Here is a 17,612-nt window from a genome sequence, read left to right as displayed (position 1 = left end):
AAGAAAAGAAATAACTCTACTGGAAGTGTGATCTAAAGTACCTCTCCACTCAACACGCGGTACACCTGGCATAGCCAACGTCACGGTTTTGGCGTGACAATCAAGAATAGCATAATGGGGCGACAACCAGTCCATGCCCAAGATAATATCAAAGTCAACCATGCTGAGTAACAATAAATCGGCTCTGGTCTCAACGGAGCTAACAAAACCGTCGGATTTCCATTCCGAGGCAGTCTTCACACTGTTCCAACTAAGGTCGACTTTCTAACACTTAAGCTCTCATTTAGGGACTAAGTGTCCCAAAACTCTTCGAAACTCAAAATCAAACATCTCGGAAAATCAAAATAGTAGAAATAAACTTAGGGAAAGCAGTTAATAGGGGATCGAGATGTAAATTCTTAAGACGACCGGTGGGGTCGTCACAGTTCCTTAAGGTTGGCTTAAAAGGACAAGTTTGACTTCGGTTAATATTTTGAGTAAATGACCTTAGAATCAGGATTTGAAGGCTCCAACAGGTTCATATGATGATTTCGGACTTGGGCGTATGTCCGAATCAGGTTTTGGATGACCCGGGAGTGTTTTGGCACCTAATAGTGGAAGTTGATTCTTTAAGGATTTTGAAGTTCTTTGAATTTGGTTTGGAGTGGGTTTTTGTGATATTGAGGTCTGAACGGAATTCCGAGATCGAGAATAGTTCCATAATGTCATTTAGGACTTGCACACAAAATTTGCTATTATTCCGAGTAGTACAAGTACGTTTCGACATATTGGAAGTAGATTGAAGAACTTGAAGTTCATAAGTTTGATTCAATTGGTTTTAGGGTGTGATTCTTAGTTTTAATGTTGTTTCGGGCATTTCGAGGGTTCGAGCGAGTCCATTTTATGATTCCAAACTTGTCGGTATGTTCGGGGGGGCCCCGAGCGTCAATCAAACGAGGCTCGAACTAAGTTGAAAATTTGAGAAGGAGTTGAAGCTCTAGTTGCTGTCATAACCGCACCTGTGGTTGGCTAGCCGCAGATGCGAGCTCGCAGGTGCGGTTGAAGAATCGCAGATGCGGCCCAAGGAAAGCAGCCCAGGTTCTGCAGATGTGGCTCCTCTTCCGCAGAAGTGAAATCGTAGAAGCGGTCACCTGACCGCAGGTGCGGCCCCAGCTGGCTCTGTCAATTTCTGCAGAAGCGGACAATCGTCCGCAGAAGCGAGACCGCAGATGCGGTAAACGCACCACTGGTGCGGAAATCGCTGAAGGCAGTGGCCTTCATTAATATGGGAGTTAGTTATTTTTGACTCATCTCACTCCATTCTTGGGCGATTTGGGAGCTTCAAAAGGGAAGATTTCAACCTAGTTTTGTGAGGTAAGTAATTTCTACCTAATGTGAGTTTAGTGCATAGTTTATGGGTAGATTACAACATGTAAATTAGTAAAAATTATGCGTTTAGGGTAAAATATAGGTTTTTGATTAAAATGAGATTTAACCACGAAATTTGTTATTGAATGAAGTAAAAATCTTATATTTTGATCCTAAGGTTATGTGTAACAACTTCCTTCGAAAATTTACGGGATCCGGGCATGTGGGCCTGGGGATGAATTTTAGGAACCTTGCATTTAGGGTTGGGAAAATTACTTTAATAGTTAGAATATGAACTCTTGAGCATATATTGACTAAGTTTTACCTCATTTGAATAGTTTTGGATCGTTCGGCTCCAATTTGAGGATTTGAGTGCATTCTTGAGTTTGGAAGTAAAAGCTTTGGGGCAAGGTAGGTCTCCTTTCTAACCTTGTAAGAGGGAATTAATCCCATAGGTGAATTAAATAAATGTATATACCTATCTGTGGGGGATACGTACATACGTGGTGACGAGAGTCCGTACATAGCTACTATTATGCTAATTGTCCGGGTAGTTTAGGACCCATATCATGCTATACTTGCAATGCTTGCGTCCTTACTTGTTACTATAATCACTTAAGTCATGCTAGAAATTGGTAAAACAAATATAGACGGTTATACTCACTTACTTAAGAACTTGTATGAATTACTTGACCGTAAATGGGCAATTTGTGTTTTCTTGAAAATAAATTGTTATTTGTGGATCGGGCCGAGTGCCTCGGTAGTAAATAGATGCATCTATGGTTCGCGACATTCGAACCTCTCGCAGTGCAGAGTTTAATATTATGTTAGACCGGACCATACGACCTCGACATAATTTGCGCATATTATTTATTTGGAATTTCCCGTGATTTATACTGCTTAAATGCCTTGAAGTGTAAATTGTTACATGATATGATTGAAATTGACATGTTGTTTATGAAAGAATATCTTACTTCTTATCACGACCTAAACCCGGACCCGGTCGTGATGGCGCCTCTCGTGAAGACAAGGTCAGCCGACACTTCCCATTTCGGTATTTAACAGTTAAACAGTAAGAAACAGTCTAAGCATGATAAAATAATCCAAAGTTTAAGCAGATAACAACATAATTTGCGGAATACAACCCAACACAACCTGATACCGGGGTGTCACTAGTCATGAGCATATAAACAATCCGAAATACTCAGAGAAATCTATAGAGTTTAATACAGTAACTAAGAACATGGAGAATAAGATAGGGAAGAAGCTCCGGGCTGCGAACGCCGACAGCTACCTAGAGACTTCTCGGATCCGCCTAAGCTGGAAAGATCAGCACTCGGGAGCGGGACTAGATGCGCCTGAATCTGCACACGGGGTGCAGGGAGTAAAGTGAGTACTCCAACTCAGTGAGTAATAATCATAAATAAGGACTGAAAGCAGAAAATCATGTAAAGCACATTTGCAGACTATAATGAAGCAGTAAAACCAGTGAAAGATATGTGAAAGTCATTCAACTCGAATTAAACGTCACGAAAACCTTTTTCAACAATTTAAGCAGGTAAATGACAGGCAATTAGGAAAATAAACGCATAAAGCTTCGCCCCTCGGGCACAAGATCAACAAATCCGCCCCTCGGGGTATATCTCATATCATAATGGGTACCCGTGCTCACTGGGGGTGTGCAGACTCCTGGAGGGACCCTTTACGGCCCAAGCACAATATCAAGCCATCTCGTGGTATCATCATTAGGCCCTCGGCCTCATATCAACAAGCCAACTCGTGGCGTACATATTTCAGTCCCTCGGCCTCATAATCAATATCAAATGTTTCCTCACAACATAGGCCCTTGGCCTTACTCAGTCAAAATCCTCACAAGCCACTCGGGCAGTAGTAAAACATGATTCTCAGCCCAAAATATCATTTAAAAGATCATTTAAGTGTTAAAACAGAGTAAACATGGCTGAGTACGAAAACAATAAAATATAACATGACTGAATTCAAGTATAAAGTCAAAACAATGAGAAAATATCAATAAAAGTCCCTTAAGGGTTCAAATAGTTGGCATTCAGCCCAAATATGGCATCCAGCCCAAATAATGATGATAGCAAATGAATTTCAGTCAAATACGTGGCAAAATAGTCATTCAGGATGGACTAAGTCACAATCCCCAACAGTGCACGATCCCATGCTCGTCATCTAGCGTGTGCGTCACATCAATATAGCACAACGATGTGCAATCCAGGGTTTCATACCCTCAAGACATCATTTACAATCATTACTCACCTCAATCTGGTTAAATCTCTAGCTTGCGACGCCTTTGCCCCTCGAATCGGCCTCCACTAGCATCGAATCTATCCAAAATTAGAATCACAACGTCAAAATATGCTAAGGGAACGAAGCCCAAACGAAGATAATTAATTTACAACACAAATCCCGAAATTACCAAAACACGACCCCTGGGCCCACATCTCGGAATTCGATAATTTTCACATCAATGGGTTCCTTATCTCCCCACGAGTTCATACATACCCAAAGCATCAAAATCCATCCACAAATGACCCCTCAAATCCCAACTTCTAGGTCTCCAATTTCAAGCTCTAGTTCTTCAATTTTAGGCTTAGATTCCAAGATTTATTAGGTAAATTTCACACTAGAATCGAGTTTTAAGTCCAAGAATCTTACCTCCAAGTGATACTCTTGAATCCCTCTTCAATCCTCTTCAAAAATCTCCAAAATCACCAACAATGGAAGAAATAAACCTCAAAATCGCGGACAAGACGACTATTTAAACCTTCTGCCCAGGCCTGAAATCCTTCATCGCGATCGCGGAACATCCTTCGCAATCGCGAAGCACAAATTCTTATAACCCAAAATTAACTCCATGCGAATGCGTAAAGTACCACGCAAACGCGATGCTCAAGCATCCTACTCTATCCGATCGCGGATAGGGGACTGCGTTCGCAAAGAACAAACTCCAAGTCAAAACCCCCGGTCCACTTAACTCTACGCGAACGCGACCTTATCCACGCGTTCGCGATCAACAAAATCGCCACCTTATGCGATCACAACTCTACCTTCATGAACGCATAGAACAAACTGGTCTGCCCCCACAAAAGCTCTACGCGATCGCGAAGAGGAAAACTCTGCAATAGCTGAAGCTCCAAAATCTGCAACTCTCCAAAGCATGAAATAGTTCGATTAACGACCCGAAACTCACCCGATGCCCCAGGGACCTCAACCAAACATACCAACATATCCCATAACCGTATTCAAACTTGCACCAATCTTTAAAACACCTCAAACAACACTAAATCAACCAAAACACATCGGATTCAAGCTTAAGTTTCCAAAATCTTCCGAATTCCGCTTTTGATCAAACATCTAACCAAAACACGTCCGAATGACCTGAAAATTTGCACACATCCCAAATGACACAACGGAACTACTACAACTCTCGGAATTCCATTCCGACCCCAATATCAAAATCTCACCTACCAACCGGAAATTGCCAAAATCTCAACTTCGCCAATTCAAGCCTAAATCTACTCCGAACCTCTAAAACTCATTCTGATCACGCTCCTAAGTCCCAAATCACCTCCTAAAGCTATCCAAACCATCATAACTCACATCCGAGCCCTCTAACACATAAGTCAACATCCGATTGACTTTCTAACTTAAGCTTCCTCAAAAAAGACTAAGTGTCTCAAACCTTAACAAATCTTTTCTGAACCCGAGCCAACCAACCCGATCACACATAGAACCGATAGAAAAAGCAATAAGAAGCAAAAATAGGGAAAAATGGAGCGACAACTCATGAGACGACTGGAAGGGTCGTCACACTTCTCCTTATTCTTAAACTGTCATTATTATTCATGTTATTCATGCTTAGCGTAACACTTAAATTATATTATTATTGGCCCTAGTAAGTGTCAAGTCGACCCTTCGTCACTACTTCTTCGAGGTTAGACTGGATACTTACTGGGTACATATTGTTTATGTACTCATACTACGCTTCTGTACTTAATTTTACAGGATCTGAGGCAGGTGCATCTAGCTATCCCCCAGGCTCGCATACTTGATTCAGACTGAGATTATGGTGAGTTACCCCCACCCTAGCCTTCAGCAGCATACCGGAGTTTCTCTTTTACTTGTATTTATCTACTTACTTCAGATAGTAGAGTAGTTTTCTTTTGTATATTCTACTAGTTGCCCACACACTTGTGACACTAGATCTTTAGCACTTATTAGTAGACTTGATTTTGGGTTGTATTCCTATAATTATGATTTCCTTTAGTTATTTCCATTTCAGTTACCTTAAAAATTCATTATTTATCGAATGCTTTAAATTCAAGTTAAGTAAAGATTGGTATTGTTTAATAAAATAAATGAGAACTCAATAGTTAATCTATGTTGGCTTGCCTAACAATGGTGTTGGGCTCCATCACGACCTATAATGGAATTTGGGTCGTGACATTTATGACCCGCTCTTCTACAAAAAAGTTGGCTAGTTACGATCTAGAAATTGAAAAATCTCTTTGATTGTGCAAGAAAGGACAAACATGATCTTCTCAAAGCATAGCTCGTGAAGGAATAGAGAATCAGGGAGTAGAATACATTCAACCACCAGTCCATGTGGAGGATCAGTTTGATGAAGTAGCACCAAGGGCAGCAAACATAATCCTAAGAGATTATGCTAGACCTGACCGCTTCAACTGTGAATCTAGTGTCAGAAAATCTCCAGTGGAAGCCAACAACTTTGAAATCCGGACTAGCCTGATTCAAACGATTTAACAGTCTTGCATATTCACTGTAGACGCAAGTAAAGATCCACACAGTCATTTAATTGACTTTCTGAAACTTGTTGAAACAGCTAAGTATAATGGAGTACCTCCTGAAGCTATTAAGTTAAGGTTATTTCCTTTTTCTTTAAAAGAAGATGCCAACACTTGGTTGTGAAGTTTGCCACAAGGTTCCATTACCACATGGGATCAAATGACTCAGAAATTTTTAAACAAATATTTTTCCCCTGCTAAAACCACAAAGTTAAGACAAGACATCTTTAATTTCTTGCAGACTGACACTGAGTCAATTTATCAAGTTTGGGAAAGATTAAAAGCAATGTTAAGAAAATGTCCACACCATGACATTCCTGAACATATGCAACTGTATATTTTTTATCACGGGTTAAAACCCTCTGCTAGAAATGTGATTGATGCAGCTGCAGGAGGTTCTGTAATGGGAAACCATGGAGGAAGCATTGCAATTATTGAACAAGATTTTTGAGAATGTCATCCAATGGCCATCTGAGCGTGTAATCATCAAGAAAGATGCTACGTTAAACCAGGTTGATGCTTTAAATACACTAACATAACAAATAATTTTTTTGGCACAAAAGTTTGAGTCTTTTCAGGTGAATACACAACAACCAAGCCAATATGAGGCTTGTGACATGTGTGGAGGAAACCGTATGAACCATGAATGTCAACCAAACAATCATAATGACGAACAAGTCCATTCTGTCGGTTATAAACTGCACCCTTTTGGGAGTCCAATGGCACAAAAGCATCCAGGATTTCAATGGATCAAACCAAATGGTGCAGAGAACTCTCAAAGCTTCCAGAAGAAACAAGTACAATGTCCGTCAGGATACCAGAATCAGAACTGTGGACAACCAAACTATAGATCTTATCAACAAGCAGGGCCATATCAGCAAAGGCCTCAACAAGCTCATTCAAGTCTTGACGACCTTTAGTATAAGTACATTAAGGTCACTGATGAAAAGATGGAAAGCCAGGGTGCAACCCTCAAAAATCTGGAAATGCAATTAAGCCAACTGGCAACTCTTGTGTCAGAAAAGATTAAATGTCCCTTGCCAAGCATTATAGAGAAAAATCCAAATGAGCACCTTAAGGCCATCCCCTAACGGTCAGGTAATGAGCTTAATGAATCATATGGAGACCAGACAGAACAACAGGTAAATAAGGGTAAAAATGTTGAAATACCCTCTGAACTATCTGAAGAGAAATGAGTCAAGAAAAAAGAAGAAAACAATATTGAAAAATTGACTCCTTTCCCTGTGACAATTCCTTTTCCACAAAAACTGAAAAGAGAAAAGCTTGATAATCAATTTTTAAAGTTTTTGGAGATTTAAAACAAATTTACATTAATATTCCTTTCACTGATGCTTTGTTGCAAATGCCTTCTTATGCCAAATTCCTAAAAGAAATTTTGCCAAGTAAAAGGAAATTTGAAGAACTTTATGTGGTGATGCTTACTGAACTTCAAAATAAGCTACCACAAAAACTTGGTGATCCAGGTAGTTTTACAATTTCATGCACTTTGGGAGGAGTATATTTTGAAAAAGCACTTTGTGATTCTGGAGCTTCAATTAACTTGATGTCATTTTCTATCTTTAAAAAATTAAATCTTGGTGAAATGAAAGACATAGGTATTTCTCTTCAGTTTGCAGATTAAAGTACTAATAAACCTAAGGGAATAATTGAAAATGTGCTCGTAAGAGTAGATATGTTTGTTTTCCCTATAGATTTTATAGTACTTGAAATGAAGGAATGTCCTGATGAACCAATCATTTTGGGTAGACCATTTCTTGCCACAGGTAGAGTAATCCATCAAAGGACAACTAATTTTGAGAGTTGATGAAGAAAGAGTCATTTTTTATATGCAAAAGATATTAAGATTTTCAGGATATGAGACATCATCTTCGTATTTTTCGATTGACATGCTTAATTATCTTACAGATGAATTCAAAGATGATCAATTGAGTCCAGACTCAATGGAAAGATGATTGGCCAAATCTGACACTATACAAGATGATGATGCTATCATCAAAAGAGAAGTCCAAATAATAGAAAAGGATTCTGAAGAGGAGGAGATGCAACCAGAACAAGTTCAACCAAAAATTGAACTAAAAATTCTCCCATCTCATTTAGAATATGTTTATATTGAGGAAGAATTATTTCCAGTAATTATTTCATCTTCTCTTACTGCAAGACAAGAAGAAAAACTGATTAAAGTGTTGAAAGTACACCAATGAGCCTTGGGATGGACTATAGAAGATATCAAAGGGATTAATCCAGTTGTTTGTACGCACATAATTCTCATGGAGGATAGCTTTAGGCCAATAGTCCATCCCCAAAAGAGATTGAATCTAGCAATGCAAGAAGTAGTAAAAAAGGAGATCGTAAAGCTTTTGGTGGCAGATAATATCATTAGAAGATTTGTGATCATTGTCATGATGGAACAATTGGAGGTCATTATGCAGCAAATCGAACAGCCTTTAGAGTTTTGAAAGATGGATTTTTCTGGGCGACTCTTTTTAAAGATGCCCAAGCATATGTTACACAATGTGACAGGTGTCAGAGAGCAGGTAATATCAGTAAGAGAGATGAGATTCCATTGCAATCAATACGGGCATGTGAAATATTTGATGTGTGGGGAATAGATTTCATGGGTCCTTTTCCTTTTTCTCATTCTTTTGAATATATCTTTGTGGCTGTAGATTATGTGTCAAGATGGGTTAAAGTCATCCCCACAAGGGAAAATGATGCTCGAACTGTGTGCAATTTTCTCAAAAAAAATTTTTTACCAGATTTGGCACACCACGAGTCATTATTAGTGACCAAGGGACTCATTTTATAAATATACAGTTTTCTTCTTTGCTGACAAAATATGGTGTGACTCATTAAACAAGAACACCATATCATGCTCAAACTCAAGGGCAAGTTGAAGTTTCCAACAATGAGTTAAAAAGAATTCTTGAAAAATTATTGGAATCTCAAGAAAAGACTAGGCTTTAAAATTAGATGATGCATTATGGGCATACCGAACAACGTTCAAAACGCCAATTGGAACATCCCCATATAGATTAGTCTTTGGGAAAGCTTGTCATTTGCCAGTTGAATTAGAACACAAAGCTTTTTGGGCACTAAAAGCATAAACTTTGAATTAGCCTCTACTGGTAAAAATAGATTTTTTCAGGTTAATGAGTTGGAAGAAATGAGTTTGGAAGACTATGAAAATGCAAAACATTTTAAACAAAAAACAAAAAAATGACATGACAATTTGATCCGACAAAAAAGTTTTAAAATTGGAGATCAAGTGCTTCTGTACAATAGTCGACTCAGGCTATTCCCAGGAAAATTAAAATCAAGATGGACAGGTCCTTAATGTAACAAATGTTACTGCATATGGAGCAATTGAAATCCAATAGAACAACGTAGTTGACAAGTTTAAGGTAAATGGTCAAAGACTAAAATTGTACTTTGGAGGACATTTTGAGAAACATTCATCTGTCACTTTGATAGACTGATGAATTCCATAGGTAATAAGTCGATCTGATGATATTAAACTCAGAACTATAATGACATACTCGTAAGCAATGAGGGTGAAGAAATGGAGCCTTATAAGTCCAACATAGATTTGATAATTAAATGCTTAACTAATTAATCTGGTCAATATCCAGGTTACTGTACAACCAGAGCATCTCATGAAGGCCTCTACAAAAACAGAGTCACCTACACAGGAGCAACTCCATAGTGATCGGTTGTCACGACCCGAATTTTCCACCCTCGGGAGTCGTGATGGCGCCTACTAGTGTGAGATAGGCAAGCCGGCTATTTGAACAAATTACTTTTTTTACCAGTTTATATTCCTTAACAATTATAAAGCAATAACTTAAAGACAATGAAACTTATATCAAGCTGAAGAAAAGCAATAAAATTTCTGAGTATAACCATTACAACTATTTACACAAGACTACCCAGAATTGGAGTCACAGCTTCACAGACGGTCTAAGGGTACTACAAATAAGGTTTGAAAGAAATAAATACAACACTTTCTCTAGAAATACATGAAAGAAACAGGAATAGTAGATAAAAGGAAATGTCAAAGCCGGCGGACGCCTGCAAGACTACCCCGGGTCGCTTGATGAACCAGAAACAACAATCTCACTATGGTCCGAAGTCTACAACACTGGGGTCTGCAAAAAAAGTGCAGAGTGTAGTATCAGCACAACTAACCCCATGTGCTGGTAAGTGCCTAGCCTAACCTCGTGAAGTAGTGACGAGGCTAGGACCAGACTACCAAATAAACCTGTGCAGTTTAACTATATACATAAAAAAAAGAACAGTAATATACTGTCAAGTATGGGAGAGGGTAACATGTTGCGGGGACATTGAATAATAAATGAAGAGCAACAAATAAATATGAGGATTGCGACAGTTCAATTGAAAATAGGAAGGGGAGATCATGTTGTGGGGTACAACAAGTATCAACAGGAAACCAACAATTAAATGTAGAGAAACCGTAACTCAGTTATCAATAAAAATCAGGAAAATAAAGACAAGTGCATGGCATCACCCTTTGTGCTTTAACACTCTCTCACCAAAACAATACACGGCATCACCCTTCGTGCTTTAACACTCTCTCATCACCCAAGCAACAAACACAAGGCAAATAGGGTAAGGGAATCTATAACATTAAAATAAAATCAAGTAATAGTAGAAAATCAGTAAATAAATGTAAAGGACAACATAACTCAATTATCAGCAAGAATCAGGAAAATCAAGGACAAGTGCACAGCATCACCCTTCGTGATTTTACTCTCGTCCTCACCATAAGAATCAATATAAACTGCACGGCATCACCCTTCGTGCTTTTACTCTCATCCTCACCATAAAATCAATATAATGGGCACGGAATGGTACATCGTGTGGCATGGCATCACCATTCGTGCTTTACACTCTTTCCTCACAAATCATACACGGAATCATCCTTCGTGCTTTTACACTCTTCCTCACCCAAACAACAATCACAAACAATAGGGCAAGGGAATAAATAAAATTACAATAAGAATCTCGGCAAGGGAACAATAGTTCAACAACCAAGTCCCAGTAAGGGAATAACATCAAAAGAAGCATCAACATCTCGGCTAGGGAGATAACATCAAAACAACAAATTCCCGGCAAGGGAGATAATCTAATGATTCTCTTCTCTTTTTCACTCTTACTTTACGACTCACTTCACAACTTTGAGTCATTGCTCTAAAAGGTTCAATTTCCACTTATACTTTCACATTTCATTGTACAACTTGAGCCAACGCTCCTCAATGTTCAAATGTCACAACTACTTCCACAAACTTTGCCCAATAATATAATTCATCATCAAAGCATGAATAATACAACGAAGCCATAATAATCACAATATAAGACTCACGGGCATGCTTGACACCAACGTATAGATACTAGTCACCATGCCTATACGTCGTACTTGTAAGCACGTGATTTTTGCCCTATATGAGAATTACTCCCAAAAAATTCAAAAATAAAATGATTTTTCTTTGGTGTGCAATTTTGTGATATTTTGTGATATTTTGAATAATTATTTGTATTTGTCTGTGCGTGTTTATTTGCTAAATTAATAAAAAATACAAAAATATGTCGCATTTTGCATGTAGGATTTAATTCTACAATTGTTAGTAATTAAATTTGTTTTACAAAAATTAAAAATTACAAAAATAGGCATCGTTTGCATTTTTAGCATTTAATGTCCAAATATACAATTTTATGCTTAATTATTACTTAATTGTGCGTTAATTGTTATTGGGAGTTAATTTGCGCTTTTATAACTTAATTTAATTCTTAATAATAGTTTAAGTATTTTTATAGTTTAGTTTTAGAGAAATAAAAGAAGAAAAGAGAGCGAAAATATAAAGAAAGTCGGAATTGGGCCTCTTCTTCGATTTCAAGCCATAGGCCCAAAAAATGGCCCAATCTTCCCTACGACCCAGTCCATTTCGAATTGGGTCGCCCCTGTCAATTAACCCAAATACCCAACACCCTTCTTCATTTTTCAAAACACAAAACAAAAACAAAACCAAAAAGAAAAGAAGAAGAAGAAAACCCTAAGAAATACATCCGCCCCCTCCTATCTTCTTCTTCTTCCTCAAGCTTCCCCAAGCTCCTCCCATGGCAGACCTTCCCCCCTCACACCCCTACCCCCCTCACGTCAACACACACACAACAAAACCACTCTCACCCCCACGACATCCCCTCGCTGCCATGGCTGCGTTTTTCAAGTACGTCGAGCAACTTCTACGCCACCATTGTTGCCCGTAGTTGCTTCTCCTCCTGCTGTTGCGTTTTCTTCTTCTCCAACACTGCTGCTGCTGCATTTTTCATCCTTCATGTTGCTGCTGTGTCGTCCAAACAAACCACCACAACTGCTGCCCGCCGCGTCCAGCCATAGACGAGCTTCATCGAGCTCGAACTCGAGCTCCCATGGCTGCCGTTGCATCTTCTCCGACACTGCTGCTGCTACTGTTTCGTGCTGCTGCTCCAGCAGTGTTGCTGCTGCTGCCTTCTGCTTGTGGAGGGCTGCCATTGTTCGTTTTAAACGATGCCAAACGACCACCTTCTTTGGTCGTCCGTTCGTAGTCATCTTCGACGTCAAGTTATCTTGGTGCGAGATTCATTCTCGGACAGATTTGTTTACAATCAAAGTTCGTCGTTGATTCATCTCCGGTTAGTTGTTTTTGAGTTTTATTTTTGTCCATATTTTTGTTTGATATTTTCCGGATCCAAAATCGTTAAACGATTTAATCCTTGTTTTGTTCGTTGTTCATCATTGAAATAATTTTCTAGTGTGTTCATGTTGTTTGTTAAATTAATTTTCAGATTTCAAAATAGAAGTTTAATTAGTTGTTTTCATATTCATGTCATGTTTGTATTATTGTTTAAGTGAATATTTGTTTAGTTTGTTGTTTGTTAGATTCAAATTGAAATTTAATTAACTATTTCTTCAATTTGTTTCATGTGTTTATGTATTGTTAGAAATTGTTAGTATTGTTAAGTTCAAGTTTAAGTTCATAATTGTTTCTTCGTCGATCTTGTTATTTGTTTAAAGAATTTAGTTGTGTTAAAGGAATATATTGATTTAATCGTTTAATCCGTCATGTTTGTTGTGTTAAAATAGATTCACTCATGTTCATACTTTGTTTGGATGATCTTGAATCCGAATTTTGTATAGTTTGATTTCTTGTTTACCCTTTATGATTATTTCTTGAATTATTCTCATAATCTTGTTTAAAGTTTAATATAAGAATTGTTTGTTGCAATGTTGTTAGAGTTGATTTTAATTCAATATTATTGAATTTAAGAATCTAAATATACTTGTTTGATTGTTGTTGTTGTTTAAATCCGAAAAATAGGTTTGTTGTTGCTAAAAATATTGTTCAATCAAATTTTAGTTGTTCTTGGTTGTTCAATTTGTGTTCATGTGATTTGTTGTTGAAATGTTGTTAAAATCATGTTCATGTGATATTGTTGTTATGATGTTCATCCGTGTTCATATTGTTGTTTGAACATTGTTAGAAATTGATCATATTGTCTATATTTTGGTTAAGTTTGATTAATTGATGTGTTATAGCTGATGGGTAGTTTGGTAAATTTGTAATACGTTCAGGGGTAGTTTGGTAATTTCAGTAAGGTCGGAAGGGGTAGTTTAGGAATTGTACATTTTGTAATTGTTTATTTGAAGCATGGGGGACAAAATGAAATGGGGTGGGTTGTGATATGATTATTTAATATAAAGGGGGGACAAGATTTAATTTAAAGGGGAATCTTGCATTATTTTAAATGAAGCATGGGGGACAAAATGAAATGGGGTGGTGTGATATGTTTATTTAATGTAATGGGGATGAGTGGAAAGATAATGGGTTGGGTAGAGAAAAAGTATTGATTTTAATTAATTGAAAGGTTTATGGGATGGGTTATATATGTGAAGTCTTGAAATCAAAAAAAGAATAGAGGGAGATAGAAAAAAAAATACACATATACGAGAGAGAGAAACAAATCTGAAAATAAGAGAGAGAAAAGGGCTGAACATTTAAGAGATAGAAAATTCCGAAAAATATTTAAGCTTTCAAAATAAAAAAAAATACTAAAAAAATATTCTGCTTTCTTTTGTTGTTTGGAATCAGAATTAATTGTTGTTTCATCAAAGCTGGAAGATTTTGTTTTTTTTGGATTACTACTCCACTGGTTTGTTACTGTTGCTGGGCTATTGTTGCTGTGTTGTACTGATTTTACTGCTGCTGCTGATTCTCATATTCATTTTCTTTTGCTTCCAATATCAGGTACACAACTGAAAAGCTGGTTATTGTAATCCGAAATATGAAGCATGAATACATATGAAGAATGAAAATTTGAAGTTTTAATTTCGTTTTTTTTTCTTTGTTTCTTTTGTTGATTGTATTTAAGCTATTTCATGAATTACTAAATAATAGCTGGAATAAGAAAATAATATCATAAGTTAGTCTGTAATAAATCAGTTCGGCAAAACAGGTTAATTCACTAACTATGAAGGCTTCAAGATTGTAGGTTGATCATGAACAAGTAGCTAAATTTAGTTAAAACATGAATTTAAATTAAACATCGTAAATTAGGCATTAAGGCATGACTTGAGCTTAAGCAAGATTAGAAGAACGTTTAAGTCTAATAAACTTTCTAATAAGCTTTAGTAATTATGGTTAAATCTAGTTTCAAATGATTGTGAATAATTAATTTCAATAATATTTTTTTTAAAAAAAATAATAATAACAATGCTGAGTTTTAATCTAGCTATATTTGTTTATTTTGAATATTAGTTGTTGAATTTTTATTTTATTTAAAATTTCGAAATTAAGAGTAAATTTTTTTTTCCATCAATATTTGCATTAACCAAGCAATTAGCATGTCATGTTTTCTTAAAATTATAAAAGCTAGTAATTAATTAGGATTTTTCTTTCTTTATTTTAGAGACTAATTTTTATAGAAAAAATGTAGTCGCTTTAAGATTTGTCCATTTAAAATAAATGAGATGAGCCTCGCTTAATGAAATGTATAGATTTCGGGGCCCTCAATAAATGTACAGTTAATTGCTTAGAATTAGGGAGGAGCCGTTTTAGCAAATTTCATGGCCCTACCCAAAAATAATGACACGCTAGTCGCTCTAGGCGCGTATTTAATAATGTTATTTCCTTAAATACGGGTGTGCATTTATGTAACCCAAATCTAAATCTCAACGGAGTCGAAATGTGTCGATAACCACGGGTGCAATTGATTGCGACGTGATTTGAAATACGTTTTCACAATGTTGCAATTTTTCGTAAAATAATAACAATAAATAAAAAGAATAATAAAAGCGGCTAAGGGATAAAATTTGCACATAAGTTTATAATACGTATTATATTAGATAATCAAGCCGAATATAACAGTTAAGCGACCGTGCTAGAACCACGGAACTCGGGAATGCCTAACACCTTCTCCCGGGTTAACAGAATTCCTTATCCGGATTTCTGGTGCGCAGACTGTAATACAGAGTCATTCTTTTCCTCGATTCGGGATTAAAATAGGTGACTTGGGACACCCTAAATCTCCCAAGTGGCGACTCTGAAATAAAGAAATAAATCCCGTTTCGACTGTCCTTTAATTGGAAAAAACTCCTGTACCCCCACGAGGGCGGAAAAAGGAGGTGTGACAGCTCTGGCGACTCTGCTGGGGACTATCCTATTTTTTAAACCCAGAACCACTGGTTCAGGGTTAGAAATTCGAGCTTAGATAAATTGTTATATTTGGCTTTATCTGATTTTTACATGTTTGAGCCTAATGTGCTAAATGCTGCTTTTACCGCTTTGATATTATTTGACTGTATATATAAACTGTGCCGAACCCTTCTCTCTTCACCTCCGGGGATGTGCTTACTGGTTGAGACTCCTTATTCTGTTAGTGTTATACCCTGAAATAAGAAAGAGGTCGGACAAGTTACGAAGCCGGATGGCCTTTTGGTTCCCGGTAAGTTGCCCCCTCCTCGACTCGAGTTGTCCGCTCGGGTACACAGTCTAGTACACTGACCCAAGGTTTTGAATATAGAATAACGTGACTTCATGCCGGATCCCTAGTAGGAACGCTTATTTGCATCACGTTGCATTTGACTTAGGGGACTCAACACAGGGGTTGGGTCCGTCTAGGACTAGCAACCTGAAATGAAAAGACCATTCTGATGCATCCTACTTGCTCTGTACATATATTTGTTTCGAACTTGCATGTTGACCGGTTTCTGAATCTCTGGAATGTTGGAAAATTGAAAGGAAAAAAAAGGAAAAAGAATATATCAGTTAGGGAATTAATTGATTATTTTAGAAAAAAAATCAATAACCAATTACTGGCGAAACTCTGCCAAAATTTTGAAAAAAAAAGAGGAATTTTTTTATTTTGTTTTACTAAAAAATATTGAAAAAAAGAGTCTTTTATTTTTTTAAAATAGATTGTTTTATTGTTTGTTGAAAATGAAAAAAAATCGTTATTTTGTCTGTTTCAAAAATAGAAAAGGAAAATAGATTGTCTTGCCAGGAAAAAATAAAAACGGAAAAGAGTCATGTTTTAAAATAGTTCGGTTAATTTGTTCGAACTACGCGGGTTTGATTCTCACCGGATGTGAGATACGTAGGCAACCCTCATCGGGTCCAACCCCCTTTTTGCTAAAATAGTCAAAAACCAAAAAAATAAATAAAAAACGTGTCAAAATTTTTTATTTTGTCATAAATAAGTCTAGTGGTGTCCAACCTCCACTTTTGCTAAAAATAGCCAATAAAAAAACATGTCAAATTTTAATTTGGTCATAAAGAAGTCGGGTGACGCTGTTTTATCAAGACATAGCCGAATGTTCCCGAAAGGGACACCGGAAGGCTGACTTTGCATAAACAACCACCTTTTTGGTCATGTTTAGGATTTTTGGTCTAGTTGACCCACACAGCCTTAAAAATCTTCGTCCCCGAGGTGCTGAAGGGTCGTGTTTACAACACCCGGTTTTTATTGTAATTTGAAGAAAAAAAAAACAACAAAGAGTCAGCGGTTAGGTGAATACCATTTGAATTTTTGGTCAAAATAAAGCCGAGCCAGCTTCGGCCGCGTCTTAAAACCGTTCTTGCCGAAATAGCCTTAGAGTATCTTTCAATCGTCAAAAGGTTATTTTCGTAAAAGAACAGACAAGTTTGTAAAGTGTCAAAATAATCATCCCCGGCCTCAAAATTCATGTGAGATTTGGAAGGGGGCACATTTGCAAAAATAGCCGTTTGGTTGCATTTGTCAAACAGGGAAAGGAAGCTGGCCTTTTTGTTTTGAGGTTATAAATCTTTTGGCTAGAATATATGGGTTGTTTGATTTTTGAGTTTGTTGGTCATCTTTCAACCTTTGAAACCCAGTTTATTT

General features: G+C 37.1%; 1 protein-coding gene and 1 non-coding gene across 2 annotated transcripts; one reads left to right on the top strand and one right to left on the bottom strand.

Moving 5' to 3' along the window:
- Positions 1–6,387: 6,387 nt before the first annotated feature.
- On the bottom strand, positions 6,388–6,494 carry LOC138874327 (small nucleolar RNA R71). The gene has a single exon (XR_011401366.1). It is a non-coding gene; the product is annotated as a small nucleolar RNA R71 (small nucleolar RNA).
- Positions 6,495–7,542: 1,048 nt separating this feature from the next.
- Positions 7,543–8,152, top strand: LOC138872701 (uncharacterized). Its single transcript, XM_070151111.1, has 3 exons — positions 7,543–7,795; positions 7,892–7,963; positions 8,052–8,152. Exons 1-3 carry the CDS (start codon positions 7,543–7,545, stop codon positions 8,150–8,152), a joined length of 426 nt encoding a protein of 141 aa, XP_070007212.1.
- Positions 8,153–17,612: the final 9,460 nt, after the last annotated feature.

The sequence above is a fragment of the Nicotiana sylvestris genome, chromosome 7 (genome assembly GCF_000393655.2).
Source record: "Nicotiana sylvestris chromosome 7, ASM39365v2, whole genome shotgun sequence".
Taxonomy (NCBI): domain Eukaryota; kingdom Viridiplantae; phylum Streptophyta; class Magnoliopsida; order Solanales; family Solanaceae; genus Nicotiana; species Nicotiana sylvestris.
Note: the sequence above shows the minus strand (reverse complement) of the source record. Positions and strands in the feature narration are given on the sequence as shown.

Bases quoted from the DNA above. Each gene is read 5' to 3' on its own strand.
- LOC138872701 (XM_070151111.1), top strand. From the start codon at position 7,543: ATGCCTTCTTATGCCAAATTCCTAAAAGAAATTTTGCCAAGTAAAAGG. The intron at 7,796-7,891 runs GTATTTCTCTTC...TTTTCCCTATAG, and splicing joins TGGTGAAATGAAAGACATAG to ATTTTATAGTACTTGAAATG. The intron at 7,964-8,051 runs GTAGAGTAATCC...TAAGATTTTCAG, and splicing joins TAGACCATTTCTTGCCACAG to GATATGAGACATCATCTTCG.